Genomic DNA, 17,409 nt, shown 5'->3' on the forward strand with positions numbered 1-17,409 from the left:
GGGGAAAAAAAAGAGAGAGAGAGAGAAACCATTCTAGAAAAAGCAGTTTGTTCAGAGAAACGTGGTGGCAGGGATGAATAAGTTACATAAAAAAGAAAAATAAACTTTCTCTAGGCTTCATCCCATTTATCATAGAATCACAAAATCACAGAATATGCTGAGTTGGACAGAACCCACAAGATCATCTAGTTCAGCACTTAGCCCTGCACAGGACCATCCCCAAGAGTCACACCATGTGCCCAACATCATTGTCCAAATACCTCTTGAACTCCGTTGGGCTTGGTGCTGTGACCATATCCCTGGGGAGCTTGTTCCAGTGCCCAACCACCCTCTGGGTGAAGAACCTTTTTCTAATATCCAACCTAAATCTTCCCTGATGCAACTTCAGGCCATTCCCTTGGATCCTGTCATTGTTCACCACAGAGAAGAGACCAGTGTCTGACCCTTCTCTTCCACTCATGAGGAAGTAGTGATTCTTCCTTCTCCATCATCAGCCCCAAAAGCTCTACAGTAACCTGTGGCATACTGTATGCTTACAAATCGCTTACTTTTGTGAGATCAACAAAGCCTGTAAATCAGTACGTGCAGCATGGTATATACTGTGATATCCACCAAGAGACCAATTCGCTTACTTAAACATTTTCAGTATGAGACACTGGGAGGATCTGCTCATTCAAAAACCCTTGTTAAAACGTTGCTATCTACAAACAAAAATGATGACCCGTGCCAAACTACACAGAGGACTTAAAAATCAATTTGGTAGTTTAGTTTAAAGAAACAATTTATCTCAGAATTAAGTGGGTTATTGGCTACAAGATTCATGGGCTTTTCTTGCAATAGAGAAAGGTTGAAGTACTTTGATCTGCATTGCTTTCCCCGTGACTTGGAGTGGTAACTTTTTGCAACTCAGATTGCCGTAGAAGATAAAAGAAAGGCGTATTGGATCCTTCTCATTGCTCAAGTCAGACCCAGTGATAACGATTGTCCAGAGACCTGATGATTTCATGTTGATTTCAGGCGGTTCAGGACTAAGAGTCAATCTTCTACCTTTAAAAATTATCAAAGAGAAAGGAAAGATGACAGCATGAGAGAATGGCATAATGTAGCAGGACCATAGCTTTTACAGAACACAAGTAAGGCTCCTTTTGCAGGTTTTGTTATATCTATAGCAACTGTTCACGAAGAATAACACATCGATAACTTTTTTTCCCCCCGAGAATTTAACTGCTTAATGTTCTTTCTGTGTTTAGAATTTAGTTTCAAATGCATTTTTTTGATGCCAATGAATTTTCCTTGTCATGGTTGGAAGTAATTTCTAAGGGAACATTCTGTTACCTTTTAGAGGTCTAAGCAATTGATCTCAAAAAAGCAATCAATATTACTAAAACTAATTTATCATTTAGGAGCACTAGCTATATGTAGCATGTAGGCACCTAATGCAAAATGAACAATTCTAATGAACTTCACTCATAACTGGATCTACCCTAGCAGTATAATATGTGCTGTAATGGTGTGACTGAGAGATAGTCTATAAAAAACACACAAAATTATTTGCCAGATCCTCAGAAGATCAATATTACTATGTCCCTCTCTTTTTCTTCATTAATTACTGTTATTCTTCATTTTAATTCTGTTTTAACCATTCTGGGGGAAAGGAAAATTATTTAATGGAGGGGAATAGCTCAGAAAAATGTACTTTCTACAACCTGGAAAAACCACACAACTGAATACCTGCATATCTATCATGTATCGTGGACACCTTGTATTTTTAAGCTATCTTACTCCCTCTGGACAAATTTTTGTATCTCATTTCCTTTGCACTGAATTGTTTTCACAGGATTGAAGGAAGAAATCTTTTAGTAGTTCTAAAAGACTAAAGGTCTATAAGTGTTCTTTTGCCAAGTACATCCAGGTTTAGATTTGCACAAATTGTGGTGTAGTAGTAATTTTGAAATGAGCAGAAACTGAGAATACCAGAACTACACCTTCATGCTATGGAATAATACCACAGGTAAAGACTAGGCTCATTTCACCAAAGTAACTTTTCTTTGGATTTCAAGTGAGATCCCAAGCTGAAAAGTGATGCATAAAATTTAAGCTATTTATCCCCACGAGGCGCACATCCCAAGCTCTGTTTTATACTTCTCTTTGCCACGTGCTATATTTAATTTGGAAAGCAAGTGTTTCATACACAGCACACTGATAAGATGGAATTATATTAACTTTGACCTTATGAGATGTGGCTTTGCTATAACACTAAGACCAAACTGAAATTCACACTTTCAAAAAAATGAGCATATTATAGAGGTCTGAAAGAGCTGTAGCCAAACATATGCATGTATATGTGAACAGTCAAGTCAGTTTTGCAGAACTTACCAATTGTTACAATCTCACAAACAGTCTCACATAAGCCCAAATGAGTATCAAGCCAATTCCACAATGGAAAGACCCATTCTTTGTCTGAATCTTGTGATTCTTTGACTGTTACCATCTTGAGGTACATCCCTGCCCCATAGCCTTCTCCGTCATGTCCTATGACCACTTTTTGCAAATGACTCAGACAAACAGCTTCCACCAAAAATGAATCCACCTGAAAAACAGGGAAATACTCAATAAAACAGTATTTTGACCCAAATATTCTTGAACTTCAGGGAAAATATAAGTCTGGATTCAGCAAGGATTGAAAACTTATGACTGCTTTTTTGTAACGTTTAACATAACATCTCCCCTCTGAATCTAAAAAAGCTCACACTGATAATACCTATCATTGAATCCTACATTCATCAGTAATGGTGCATTGTAACTTCATTTGATCTTCGGACAATATGGGTCATTGCATCAATCATTTCCTATTACATTAAAATGTAATATGAAACTGTCAATCTTCTGACAGTCAGACAGTTATGACAAGAGTTTGATTCTAATCAAATTTCTATCTTTCAGGGTATTTTTAGTTTCTAAAACTTATCATACAAACATAGATATATATCTAAAAGAGTGTATTCACTGCAAGATAGATGTTAAATTCTTCTCCAATAGTCAGAAAAGCCTGTCTTTTTGTTTTCCTTACAGAATGAAGAAAAGAGTAAGGAATAGAGAGGAGGAAGTTAAGATGAAAGTGGAGAGTAAAAGACAAGAGATGGGAAGGGAAGCAGTATGGAGAAGGCAGAGGAAGACAAAAGAGAAGTAAACTCAATGAGCAGTGGATGAGAATGGGGACCACAAAAACAAGAAAAGGAAAAATGTGAAATGCAAAGAAACAAATTACATGCCCCACTAAATTTTTACTTGTTTTGTAAGAAAGCCAGGTGTTCCATATAAGGCCCAGTATAGGGTCAGATGGACCTGATGGTAGCTGGCAAAAGTTAGAAAGTTATGAACAACTGGAGCTAAACAGCAATGTCTAGGATTATAATTAACACCATAATTCCAATAAAACATTAATTCAATAGTAGGAACTTACTAAACTGGATGTTAGAGCAATTGAAAAGAATATATTAGCAAACTGATTTCTAAAAAATACAGTAGTTGCCAGAGTCTTATGCTACTTTTTAAATAAAAGTATTGAAGCAGTTTTCTGCTACTAACATTAAAATTACTTTCATATGACAAAAAAATTCTTTCTTTTTTTCTAATAACAGTTAGAACCCAACAGCAGATTGTGAGCAGAAATCATTAACTTTGATAATTAAGGTGTTTTAGGAAATAAATCTGTGCATGAATATAAATTAAAATAATTACAACAGAGTGATATCTTCTCTATATAAGCATAGTTCTGAGAAATACACAGGAATGAAATTTAGAAATTCTTTCAGTCCATTAGTGATTCCACTTTTACCCTAACAAGTAAATGTAGTAATTGTCTAATAAAATAATTTCACAGAAATTTAAACCTCTCCTAGACAATGTACATTTTGGCAGTGAGTTTTTTCAAACTTCAATGTTCAGTGAAGGAACCTCTAATAAGAAAGTCTAATTCACAAGAGAAGAATTCTGTTGCTTTTGGTCATCCAGAAACACTGTTTTTATGTGCATTCTCTTCTCTAAGTGGAATTTTTTTCTCTTGTCTAAATTTACTGACTAGTAAGTCATGTGGGAATGTTCTTCCAGAAGAACTAAATAACACTGAAATTGGTCTGTTGTGAATATCTGGAAGATGAATTCTGTGAATGTTTCAAAATTTTTGCCTATCTGTAGCCAGAGTGGGTATTAAGTGACACTTAAGGCAATGCTGACCCCTGCACATGTAAGACCACATTTTTGTACCGTTACCTTATTTCTTTGAAATTTTCTTCCTTTTGTTAAAGATGTATGAAGTTTCCTCACACCTGTGTCCCCTCTTTTGCCATAGAGAGTGATATAAACATTTGCAAACGTCTCTGCTCCCCAGCGATCACCAGTATGCACAGAGACAACATACTTACAGACTGTATAGAAAGAGAAAAAAAAAAAGCTGATTAAGTACAAGGTATATTTAAAATAAAACAGCAACACAGAGTTAGACAACTCCTTGTTTTTGTTTCTGCAGCTACCAAAAAATCTGCTATTCAGTGATTGCAACGCTGAGCTCAAAGAAGACTTTCTACTGATTTTCCTAGAAATTTGAACGAAATTGGACAATTTATACTTCTGTAGCTTAAGCTACTAAAATCTAGATAAATTCTGCCCAATTCTGTTTTATTGTGCAAGATCTGGAAAACAAGAACTCATCTGAGTTAGTTCGGGGTCTGTTAGAAACTGAATTATCTTTGCAGTAAATAGTAACTAACACAGGTAAAAGAAGACGAAGAATAAGAAGGTGATGTTAGAATAAGACATAGATGCAACATAGCATCTGGATGCATGACATGACATACAAGTATAAAAATTTTACAAAATGCACTTATAAAATTAAGGAAGGAAACTATAAACTCTTTGTCTCTATATTGCTTCTGTATAAATGAACTTCTACAGTCAGATTGGATTTTCTTCTGATGAAGACGTGAGAGCCTAAAAAAAAATTATTACCGGCTCAAAACAACTTAGGGGGAGGAGGGGAGCAGACCGGTTTTGCCAAGGTGGAATGGTGCTCTGACCTCATACCTCGCCTCCTTGAGAGTCTCCAGTGCAGCTGTCAGTCACTGGCAAATCAGGAGCACTGCCCCACACCACACCCCCTGGAACCCCTAACCCAGATCCCACATGGCTGACAGACTGGAAGCTCCACCTGAGGAGGGGGTGGCCACAGCAGTCCAGAGTAAATAAAACCAACAAACGTCACGAGGCTTCCACGTGGTCATGGCCCTGTTGTCCTTGGATTTGTGGTAGTTGGTTCTACACTGTATTTAAGGCAGTAGATATAATTCTCTCTTTCTCTCTCAACTTAAATCTGGATTGGTTGGAATTTGTTAAGTTGATGTTTTGTCAAATGCTTTATGTTGATTGAATGTTTTCTTTAAGCTTTTGCCAAGTTTCCTTATTTTCCAAAGTTGGTAAATGGAGGTGCGTTATTTTGACCTCCTGAAAATATCATCACATTTTTCCCTCATGTGGCCCCAAGGTATAAAAGAACTTAAGGCCCCTCTAATGAATCCATCAGGTTGATTTTTGGGGCCTTACATCTTTTTGATGCAAAAACCCTTCAATGAGCTCATGGGGTGAGCCTGGGGTCTTACAGAATATCATTAAGTTGCATATATATTCATGCTCACACAAAAAGAGTAACCAAAATTTTTCAAATGTCATTTTTAATGTAAAGTCTTCCTGAGTTAACATTTAACTAATGTAACACTATACTTTCTTTTAAGGTCGTGAATAGGTTTGAGGTATTCAGTGACTGAAAATTCTGGAACTTTAGTTTAACAAAGCAGTCAAGTCTCTAATTACTTTTATCTCATGTGTAACTGCTAACTTTTCTGAAAAAAAAGCAGTTCTTCTGTGTCTTCACATTCCAAGGGCATCTCTGAATATACCCTGAAACTCTCAGCATGGCAAAAAATTAATCCTTAGAAAAAAAAAAAAAGAACTTTTTTGTACAATGAGGGTTTCTTCTGACACTTATGTTAGTAAGTAAATCTATTATAAGTAATATAAGTAATATAAGTAATATAGTAAGTAAATCTATTATAAGTAATATAAGAGTAGTAATTAAATAGTAACTCTACAACAAATTATTTCCATGGTTTTAAACATGTGCTTTTCTTTAAAAAGTATAATTATACTGTTCAATTTTTCACATTGAGAATCAGGCAGAAGAGTTAGCAACTGTAAAACTCAATATGCAACTTAACTGGAAAATTAAAATTTTTTAAGTGGTCAGCATTCTTGCAGTGCATATATGAAGAAGGTTGCAATAGAGCCACTGAAGATATCAAATCCAGACAAAGCACTGTATTACATCTGTGGCATCGATTTATTTTTGAGCAGTTAATTGACAGTGTTTGTATCTTCTCAGTGGTTTTACCTGGTAAAGTTTTCTGGTCCTTGGTGACTGCAGGGAATTCTTTCACCAGCTCCTTGTCTTCTCTGTTAAGAGTAAGCCAGCAGTTACAGTCAAAGTTCAGCTCTTGTTTTGTGTGTAACTCTTCTAAGCAAAAAGACTTCAGATGCCAACCCTCAAAGCCTGGCACATCATCACAGCTGACTCGAATCTTGTATATGTCTCCCAGATCTCCAGTCTCAACCTGCAACAAATAGCATAAGAATGTGCTGTCAAGCCTGGTTCAGTTACAGAGATTTTCCCAAATCCCTGTGTAGAATTTCTAAATTTAACATTAACCAATGGAAAAGTTGAATCTGAGGCTGAGATATATGGGACGAGAGAATCAATCTTTTTTTTCATGGTATGATCATGGGTGAGATTTTCTCCCTTATAAGTGGGTCAAGGTTAAAATTAGAAAGACCTGTGCATTTAGGCACTTTAGACAAATCTAACATAAAGCTGTGACCCTACTGGAGAGAGAGCATTAGCTTACAACTAAAAGTTCTAATATCAGCAGTCAAGTGAGGTATTAGTTTAATAATGCTTACTATGAGCCTAGAATCACAGAATTATTTATGTTCCAAAAGACCTTTAAGATCATCAAGCCCAGTCATTAACTCAGCACTGCCAAGCCCACCATTATACTATGGCTCTGAGTGCCACACCTACACCTCTTTTAAGTACCTCCAGGGATGATGACTCAACCACTGCTCTGGGCAGCATGTTCCAATGCTGGACAAGTCCTTTGGTGAAGAAATTTTCAATGAATTTTAATTTTAGGTGAAGAAATTTTAGAAAGTTTTAACTAAATTCCCATTTGCTAAATGATTTGATTTAGAACATGACACTACTTTACAACCAATTCTTTGTAAAAGAGAGGAGATATTGCTGAATAAAAAATAAATCGTGAATGTCACAGAAATAACTCTGCAGGACAACAGAGTCCTGTTCCAATACTACATATGGGAAATTCAATAACTAATTGATGACTGTGGGCTTCTTAAACCATCCAACCTAGAGCTGTGGGAACTGGGATGGTTAAACTGCATGAAGTGCTAATGATCTGCATGACATTAACCACTGCTTGATAAGTTTTCTGAACAGTGGTAGCCTTTCACTGGGAAACTGCAAGAAGGACTGGGTTGAAAGTGATTTTTGAGTGAAACAAGATAGAACTGTTATTTTTAAAAGTTAACAATTATTTTTAAGAAGGATCAAATCAGGAAATATTGCAATGGCCTTGTTCTCCTCCCATATTGTTTGGGTTTTTTTTTTCTCACACCAGTCACAACATAAGATTTGGTGACTTTCCAGAAAGTAAATCCTTTGTGCACCCTATAACATCACAGCAACAAATTGAAGTTAGTCTTGCACAGTCATGCCCTGGGATTAGCAGCATCAGCAGCAGATTGGCTCCTGATATAGAGCACAGACCTCCTAACAGATGATTTATTCTGCTTCTCAACAGACCTCTGAATTTAACAGCCCTTCACTGCTGACCTCGCTTGCTTAAAGGTAGTTCATGTGTATTTGCACAGTGGACATATACATGCAGGGAAGCATCAGCTACCTTATTCTTACTAGAGAGGAACCATATAAAAAATGTGGGTTTATAATTTTGGAAGACTTGGACACCATCATTAATAACTGTTATGCAAATAAGAAATAGTAAAACATCAAAGTATGAGGAGGAACTGAACTGAAAATAAAGCAACGTGCCCAAACCATTTTACAGGAACTTGAACTGTTTATGATGTAGAACTTATGAAGAGAGGCCTTTGGTAGGAAGGAACTGCACTTGTTGACTTAAAAGATCCCTTTCAGTCTGAATTTCTCAAGGTAAGTATTATAAGTGATTGGCATGCCACTCCTACAAATTTTCAATATTCAAGACATTGTTCTTTAAGGATCAGGGAAGAAATGCTTCCTGTTTTCTATGTAAGAGCCCCGAGGCTGCATGGAACCTCTCAGCTCCTGAACTGTACCTCCACAGCACTCATAGCAGTCACACAGCATTGGTTTTACACTGAAGAGGGCATTAGACTTGTCCTCCCTCCAAAACTAACCTGCCCTGACTGTACACATTCATGCTTACAGAACTTAAGGCTGTTCCTGACTTGGTCTCTCCACTGCTGCACTATGAAAAGGGAAATACATGGGCAGAATTTCATGTCAAGATTTTTTCATTCACGCTGTCTGTGTTGCAAAGGATATCATTAGCTATGTATCATTAGCTATGGTGAACTAAGTGGACTAATCCCTTGTAAAATATGCATTCCACCTTATTAAGCTGAATGGGAATTATTTGGGTTCATTGAGAGGAGAGTGCACATCTAAACTATGGTCCTTTCACAGGCAACAAAATTATTGCTTCTTCTCTTTCAGAACCAGACTACAGACTTTTAAAATTACAGCCTGTAGATTTTCTTTGTTGTACTTTGGACCCCCATGACTAACACACAGCTACTCTAAATGTTTGAACAACTTGTTTCACAAAGCTCTCTGTTTGGGAGTCACAAAAGTACAGGACTTGGTTATTTTTATGTGACAAGGTATCTCACATTTTACTTTGCTTTCTGCTACCCAAATTTGATATTCTGTTGGTTTCTAAATTGCCATAAATACATGTGCTAAAATCCTTGTAGGAAATGCATAGATGAGATATATAGGAAAATAATCCCAGAATACAGGACAGGCTATTTAAAAACCACAATTATCCCTTTTGTTTCTAGAATCACAACTTCATTTATTTCTGTGACTACCTTTGAACCAGAAAGCACTAATTATCATACAGTTTACAATCTGTGGGATTAAAACACCAACTATTTTCAACTGGGTTTATTAGATATTTCCCTTTTTTTCAGGGATTTGTTTTTCCCCCACAGTTCTGGTCAGTACTAGTCTTTTTTGTTCAGCTCCATCACTGTAACTCAGTGCTACCATTAAATCATTTTTGAAATCCTTTTCTGAGCAATTTAATATGAACAGTTTTTCTTTAGAATATGATATGTCTTTGATCCCATAATTTGCTTTTCCCTCCATCGATGTCTATTAATTGATTTAACATGAACTTCGAAGCAGAGATAGACTTATAATCCATCACAAAGTATATCAGTGTATATCAAAGTATATCCAGTGAATATCTTTGTTTTAAATTTGTAGACTATTTGCAAGAGGACACTTTACCTTGTTCATTATTATAACTTCCTAATTAACGTTTCCATATTTATTTCTTCTGAGCAGTTTTATGTAATACTCAGAACTTGAAATTTTAGGTGAGTTGGATATGATTTGTCATATACTAAACAACACCATTTTTTCTATCACATGACTGAAAGGAGCATGTCTCATAATCAAGAGAAGGCTCTGACAAAGCCACTGGACTTTTGAATATCTCAGAGACAGGTAACTGATGAAGATGATTAGAGAATTTCATAATATTTTAAATCTTTTATTTTTGACTCACACAGGGTTTCTCAAAAACATCATGCCTAACGTAATTAAAGCTTTGTAAATTTCACTGTTTGGGGGCACATTTAAATTAGATTCTTTTTAATTCTTTTCAATTCTTTTCCCTGCAAAAAAAAGAAAGAAAAAAAAGGAAAAAAAAACCATAAATTATTCTAGTTAATAAGGTTTGGTCAAAGCACTCTAAAATTCAGATGAAGAGCCTTCTGTCATATACTCTAGAAATCCTGCTGTTTGTTGTTTGGAACATCATCTCATACTGTGTAAAACACATGGAGTATTGTATTATGTGATTTGAAACTTTCTGTCACCTCATGGTTCTTAACACAAAATAAATTCCATATTTACTGTGTATTTACAAACACTCCTACTTGCAGAGCTCTACTGCTCATTTTATACTACCTGTGCTAGTGTTTTGAAGAGTAGTTTTAGGGATCCCAATCTCACAATCTGCCAGTTATGTATCTTTGCATTTTATGGTTCTCTGAATAAGAGAATGTGCACAGTACACTAGGACTCTCCAAAGACATGTTCTGACAAGCTTACTCTGCATGCAGTCAAGAAACACAGATGACTGGTAGAAAGATCTATATACTTTACAAATCTGCTTATTCCATGTGAGATCAACAATTGATTCTTACCAGCACCAGACTATCAAGGACAAAAACTTTTACTCATTTCTTGCCATGCTAGCTTCCATCAAATCTCATAACGTTGACACATTCACCTATTTCTAAATTTATTTTTTAAAATTAAGGTGTTCTAATTAAGTTTATGATTATTTAAGCAGCTCAAACATTATGCTATAGGTTTCTGAGACCACTGAAACCCAACTGTACCTCATAGCACACTGCTATTTTCTCTTTTAATTCATTCCTTATGCTTGCTATATGCAATTAAACTACACATGTTCTTTCATAGGATTTGGTTGGACGTATTTTGGATCGAATAATCATTCTGAATATGATACACATCTGTGCATATACTTGTGTGAGAGCACCCGGAAAATCAGGAATTTAGATGTCCTTCTGTCCTCAGTGTTCAATAAATGTATCTCTGAGACCAAAATTTAGCTTACTGTTTCAAAACTATGTGAGCTGCTTATAGCACATAACCTGTTGTTCTTTTACTGCACTATATTGTTAAGGATGTTTGTCTAGGACTAGGATCTTGGGGGGAGGTTGAAAGTTCATTTACTTCTGCTTGTTGAAAAGCTGAATTCACAGCTTGTCTTCTTTGTGATGTGTTCATGTCTCCAGCCTGCTGCTACAGTGAGAAAACATGAGCAAAGCTTCTGCGTTCTTTTGCATAGTCTTAGTAAGAACAAAGAAAGGGAGAGCAAAAAGAAACTAGGTTTATTTACTCAACCACCTAAAGAAGATATGAAGATATGGAGATATCTGTGAATCCCCAAATGACCCTTTGTATCAGACCTGCTTATTCTGTAAGCTGTGCTATAAGCAATGTGACAAAGAGATAAAATTTCATGTGTAGTAAATAATGCTCAAATAGTATTAATTCCTTCATACAAAGCAATAAAAGGACACAAATATCTATGGGGAAAATATAAACACTAACCCAAAGCCAATCCAAAGTCTAAACAAGCATTCACAAAGGTGCTGGGGTGGAAGGGTACGATGGATAAGGTACTGTGGTGCCTAGAATAGTGGACTATGAGGGACAACCGTGACTGACACACAGCATTACTAGTTTTTCCTAGTATCAATCGTTGGTACTATCATTCTCCTGGTACCAATCATTGAAGTAAGGCAGCCTTAAAGAGGAATACATGCCATTTGAGAAATTACCAACTTGTTGGGTGCAGCAAAGGTCTACTTTATGAAATGATGCTTCCCAAAATTCAATCAGCTGGTGTGGTTGCTCCGTAGACAGATTCTGCCTCTACTGACCTCTTCAGTTCTGAAGCGTCTTTTGTTGCTCAGTGTGTTTCCCATGTTTTTTAATAAGCAGCTGCTTTCTTGTCTTTAAGAAATGCTATTTATCTTCTCATTTACTCCCCATAAAGTTCCTAAATTGCTTTAGCTTGTTATTTAAACTAAAAATTCAGCCTGAATGCGGTCATTAAAACGAAGCTTTGGCATAATTTTCAAAATGTAGTCTTGCCATTGTTTTCAGAATGTTTATTGCAGCCATTGAAAAGTCTTCCTGAGCTGTATAAAACTGACTTGAATTGCAAGCTATTTCTCTCATCTTGCTGGCTAGAAGCTGTACTTCATGCCAATCAACAGAATTTGCAGTGACTTAGCCTAGAAAGCCAGGAAAGAATCTGAACATTAAAAAGATGTCTCAGATGAATCCTCTCAAAGCAACAGCATGCGTGTCGGGTGTACAGGCAGTCAGGACTGTGTTAGGGTTGATTTTAATAGTGGCCATATATAATCTATTGCTGCAGAGTTCATCACACTTTTATATGCATGAATGCATTCTCCAGTGATTTATTATTATCCAGAAAAATTCTCTGCCTGCTGACCTGAGAGACAAAACTATGCTGGGGGAGAGTGGATACTACTTTACAAAGATGGAAATAAAGGAAAACAAAGCCCATTGAAGTCCCCTGGGAATGCTGCCCAATCCTTCATCTTCTGCATTCACAAATAATTATATATGGCCTTTTGAATGAACTTCAGCTCAGGAATCTTTAGGGAATTAGAAAAAATTGCAAGATGAGCTGGTGAATGCAATACATTACAAAAAAGGGTCCATTTTTCTGCCCTTGAAGGCACTGAAAATTCAAAGAGAACATTGGAGCTTGCTATAGTAGAACAGGACTGCCAACAGGAGATGACCCAAGACCTAAACTTGTGTCATTCCATCTTTGAAAATAATTGCATCATTTTTTACCAAAGTAACATTATATATATATGACTCTAGTTTTGTATACACACACACATATATATATATATATATATTGCCTAGACAGCAATGTCATGGTAAGGTCTGTTTAGTAGTGTATATTTATGACTTACAGTGAATTCATCAGTTGCTCTGGGCAGAAAGCACACATAGCCAGGGGTTTGTGGAGAAAGCAGAAGCTCATCACTTTTGCCCTTTGAGCCATAAATCACAAGGGTCCTTTTACATTCCTGTGGCTCTGGGGAATCTCCATCTGTTTTAACCTGCACTCTCCACCGTTGTGCTAAATAAAATAAAGACATCTTTAATATCAATGTATCAATTAAACATTTTTAGTGTCAATGGTAGAGAGCAATGGATGCCTTTGTTACTATTGCAACAAAGAATTTAAAGATTACCGTGAACTTACATCCTATTTAATAAAAATAGACTGGTCGACATTCTTTTTCTTGACAATAAGTATAACTTAGACTTGATAAACACAAGACAATTGTCAAAGTGGGTATGAAAGCAGAAATTAACACTAAGGAAGCAGGAAAAAGACCCTGCCTATGTTGTTGTTGAGGAGTTTTTTTGCATTCTTTATAACAAAATAGTTGCTTTAATAAAGTAATTATTCTAATACATTTCAATTCTTAGAATGTTCTTATGTAACATGAGAAAGAAAACCAACATTCTGAAAGACTTGTAGTGATCTTTTTGTAAGACATACTGGCTAATACACTACTAGTTAAGCAATGAAACTTTTAACTTTTATTCTACAATTTTTCTAAGCTGATTTGTCATGTTCGGTCTGCTCATTTGTCAGATCAGATTATTCACTAGGGTTGAATACAAAATTTAGGTAGTTCTGAAGAGATGTTTGCACTGACCTCAGCTTATGGTTTAGGCCTTTCAGAGATCATTTTTTGGTAGGTGACCTGCAGAATGCAGTTGAGAAGCTATGCCATGTGTGGGAAAAATACAGTGTTCTAGATGGACAGTATAGGTTAGGAAGTTACTTAGTGCTTGAAGATAAATCATCCCCTGAATTCAAGTGAATTATGTGTTGAAAAGATACTTGATTCTGCATAGCAAAAGGAACTTAACAGTAGAAGGAAATCAAAAACTTATGTTTAGACTGTGGGGAGTACTATGAAAATGCGATAATTCGTTAATGGCATTAATATAAAAGAGAACTATTTCATGTTTGTGTGTAAGCCTACAAAACAATATGTCGATAAAATAAATTTTAGAATAATTCAATTCAGAATTAAATTGGATGTGATTTTTTTTCTTACAGTACTGTGTACTTGTTTCATACCTTTTTCTTCCTCCTCCTGCTTGGAGATGGAGACTGGATGAAAACCTGATCTGGTTTCCTTGATTTATAATTTTCCCTTTTTTTCACCTTTTTTCTTTAGCTAATTCTGTTTTTCCTCTTTTTATAGAACATGTTTCTGCATTACATCTGACTGTTCCCTGACTCTTCTGGGCTCAACTATAAAATAGCAGGCAAATACACATCTCACAGTCAGTCTTCTGAGTTACACACTAGCTGAAAGGATCCTTCCATTTGAACTCTTTTTTTGAGGTCATTTCCAGGAATGAGTCAGATGTAGTGTGTGGAAGATCCACACTTTGCCTAATGAGGAACTTTTGCTGTTTGATATGTGTGCCAGCTTTGAATTTTATCTCCTTGTGCCAGGTTGGCATGTGGTACTCTTCAGGGTGTCACACTTGGTGAAGTCAAGCATGGTTTGAGCTTTTGCTGTTCCTGATCACTCTGAGGGTTTATAAGGAGCTTCAAATTTTCACAAAGACTCCCAACGTAGCCCTGAATCTCTTATCCTGTCCAACCATACCCCCTTTTGAAGGCTGTCCCAGGAACACAGCAGAGAGAAAATTAGGATAATTTTGCATTTTTGTGTTTCCCAAATGAACTTTTTTCTCTCTTTGTAAGATCCCTCTGCTCCAGGAAATAGTAATTCCCAAGTTGAAAGAAAGCACAGATGCATAACTGCCTGTTCCCTCCTCAAAGAGGCCACACATTCGGAGAAGGTATTTTGGGCAAGGTGATTTATTTTAATTAATAACGATGATTGTGTTTTTAATTATTATTTCAGAAGAAAAGCTAAGACACCAGTTGGGAGTTTTCCAGAAAATAAATCAGTGATCACAGATTTAAGGCCTCTTAGCATCTGCGACTCTTTTTTCTCCTACATTTACCTTTAATGCTTCTACAGTTTGGCAACTGAGCTAACCCAGACTGACTGCATTTTCTTTCAGTTCAGCAAATTCATTTAACCTGCTCATGCCTGAATAAGAAAAAAAAAACATTGTCTAATATTCTATTCGCTTAGACAGCTACTTGGCAAGGATGGATACACCAGCCAGGAGACTGATGCCAAATATTCATTGTGTTTAGTGGTTTCTCTAGGAGTGAAGTTCTGAAAATCAGATAGCTGGGCTTGAGAAGGTTATTTTCTGTGTTTCAGATGTGCGGCCACATATCATTAAAAAAGAGACTTTTCCCCTGCTATCACTGAACTGTGTTAGCTTCCTTTCAGAGTGATTAGTGTGTTAGTGTATTATTGTACTCTTGGCTAATGCGAAAAGCCAAGAGAATCAGTGTGAGAATCAATGTGAGAATCTCTAAAATGAATAGTAGGGAAAAACAGAATTCTGTGAAAAGAATCTCACAATTGTCTCTTTTTATAATGATATAATGAAAGATCTGATTTCACATTAAAGAGATCTATACAGGGATATGTTAGAAGCAGGGGTCATCTGTTGACTTTCAGAAATTAAATGGGATCAGTCATAACAATTTCCTTCCAGAAATTCTTTTAACCACTAGTCTGAAAGTTCCTTCAGTAAAAGTGCGAAAATCAAACCTGCAGTGACTTCTGCACATAGAAATCTGAGCATGGTAAAGCATAAAGTCAACATTTCATAATATAATTCAGAAAACTTAAAAAGGATGGGTTATTTTCTAGTTTTTTAGATCTGAGTAATTTATGTATTTTTAGAGGATTGCCAAAATTTTTCTTAAAATACATTATTCCAGTTTATTGGTTTTTTTACTCTGGTGTTTTTTGGTCTTAAGACCTAGGATGACATTCACACTTTGCTGGATGTAGGAGTAAGTTGCTTATTTCCTGGAGATTGTAGAAATTTGTATTGCCTTGAGGCAGAGCAGTCAGTCTGCTTAATTCTTTTTCTTAGGTATTTTTGCCTTCATCTGGCAATACATATTGTCTACGCTTTTTAGAAGCAGGACCATTCCACTTAAAATTTGGGAATTTTGTGATTATTCTTAGTGTATTAGCGAGTACTTGCAAAGTAGGGAATAATTTTAAAACAGAATTAGTCATGGTAGTATTTACTGAATATTTTCTCTTTTCTTATGAATTTTCTATATGCCTTAATACCAACAACTTTGCACAACTCAAGAAGAGCCAATACTTATAAAGTGAACTCTGTTCAAGGATGTTGAACCACACTTCATTCACCACCCACAAAAGCCCAAAAAACCACAGGACGCCCTACTGGAATCATATTACAAGAACCCATCTCCTTTAAACTGACTGCAGTGGGAACAGTATTGGAATATATTGTGTCTTGACTTCTCTCTTTGAGAGAAAATCCTTTCCAATGTGTGAAAATCCACCTACTTTGAGGCAGAAAAAGAAAATAAATAGAGAAAATAGGAGGAGAAAGTAGTAAAATATCCCTACAATGTGGAAAACTTTTAGAGAGTGTTGTAAAGTTCCATTCTCCCTTGAATCAACTTCATCATTTGAGAGCTGAGAGCACCTATCTGCTTTTTCTTCCAGGGCAATACACTTTCTCTTTTTACCTTGCATAAAATATACAAGGAGGAATCAAAGGAATACAAATAAATCTATTCCTATTCCTGATTTGCCAGAGCCTCTCCATAGTCTACAAATGTATAAAGGTTATTGAGGAAACTTGCTATGGGCATACTGCATTTTGGCAGAATCCATAGCCAGCAGCAGCAGTCAGAGGGATCTGGGATTTATGCTTCATTAAAGCTGGCATAATGCCAGCCTGGCTGACAAAGGACAAAGAGCCCTCAAGTAATCTATCCGGCAATGATGACTTTCAAAGTCTACTCTTTGGCTAGGTGGTTGAACAGGTTACCAGCCTCGTACAAAGTGAATGAGATTTCTGACCTTCAGAGTGACTTATATTTTGTTCTATAACATCTGCTTTACACCGGGCCTAAGGGCATCAATCTAATCCTGAAAATCACCAAACAACACTGAATTACGCCAATCAACTTTTTATGACTTTCTTTGAAGCCCACTTGCTGAGTGCAGCTCATAAAGAGTATGACTACAGGAATGCCTAAGATATTGGTTCCCTAACATCAGGACTGCTGCTTGCCTCTTATTCAGTAAAAATATATTATAACAACAATTTTTGCTTTCACTCTGAATGGCTCTGCTTATCACTACTGCACCATGTGAAATATTCACTGCTACAGATGCTGGGAGAATCTAAGGCAAGTACTTTTTTCTTCCAAGACTCTCCATCTCTGGAGTTCTCATCTTCACTTATCAGCTCTGACTTAGTTCTGTGTCAATCTACCATGACACAGT

At 36.3% G+C, this 17,409-nt stretch overlaps 1 protein-coding gene across 1 annotated transcript in view; it reads right to left on the reverse strand.

Moving 5' to 3' along the window:
• Positions 1 to 17,409, reverse strand: part of LOC108505097 (lipoxygenase homology domain-containing protein 1) — a 127,943-nt gene that overhangs the window by 55,265 nt on the left and 55,269 nt on the right. Inside the window, exons 17-20 of the mRNA XM_017830776.1 lie at positions 12,916 to 13,085; positions 6,443 to 6,662; positions 4,273 to 4,427; positions 2,377 to 2,590 (exon numbers count right to left, since the gene is read on the reverse strand). Coding sequence (XP_017686265.1) covers positions 2,377 to 2,590; positions 4,273 to 4,427; positions 6,443 to 6,662; positions 12,916 to 13,085 — 759 coding nt within the window. The remainder of the gene's footprint in view (positions 1 to 2,376; positions 2,591 to 4,272; positions 4,428 to 6,442; positions 6,663 to 12,915; positions 13,086 to 17,409) is intronic.

This window comes from Lepidothrix coronata, unplaced genomic scaffold (genome assembly GCF_001604755.1).
Source record: "Lepidothrix coronata isolate B3197 unplaced genomic scaffold, Lepidothrix_coronata-1.0 Scaffold6, whole genome shotgun sequence".
NCBI classification, from domain to species: domain Eukaryota; kingdom Metazoa; phylum Chordata; class Aves; order Passeriformes; family Pipridae; genus Lepidothrix; species Lepidothrix coronata.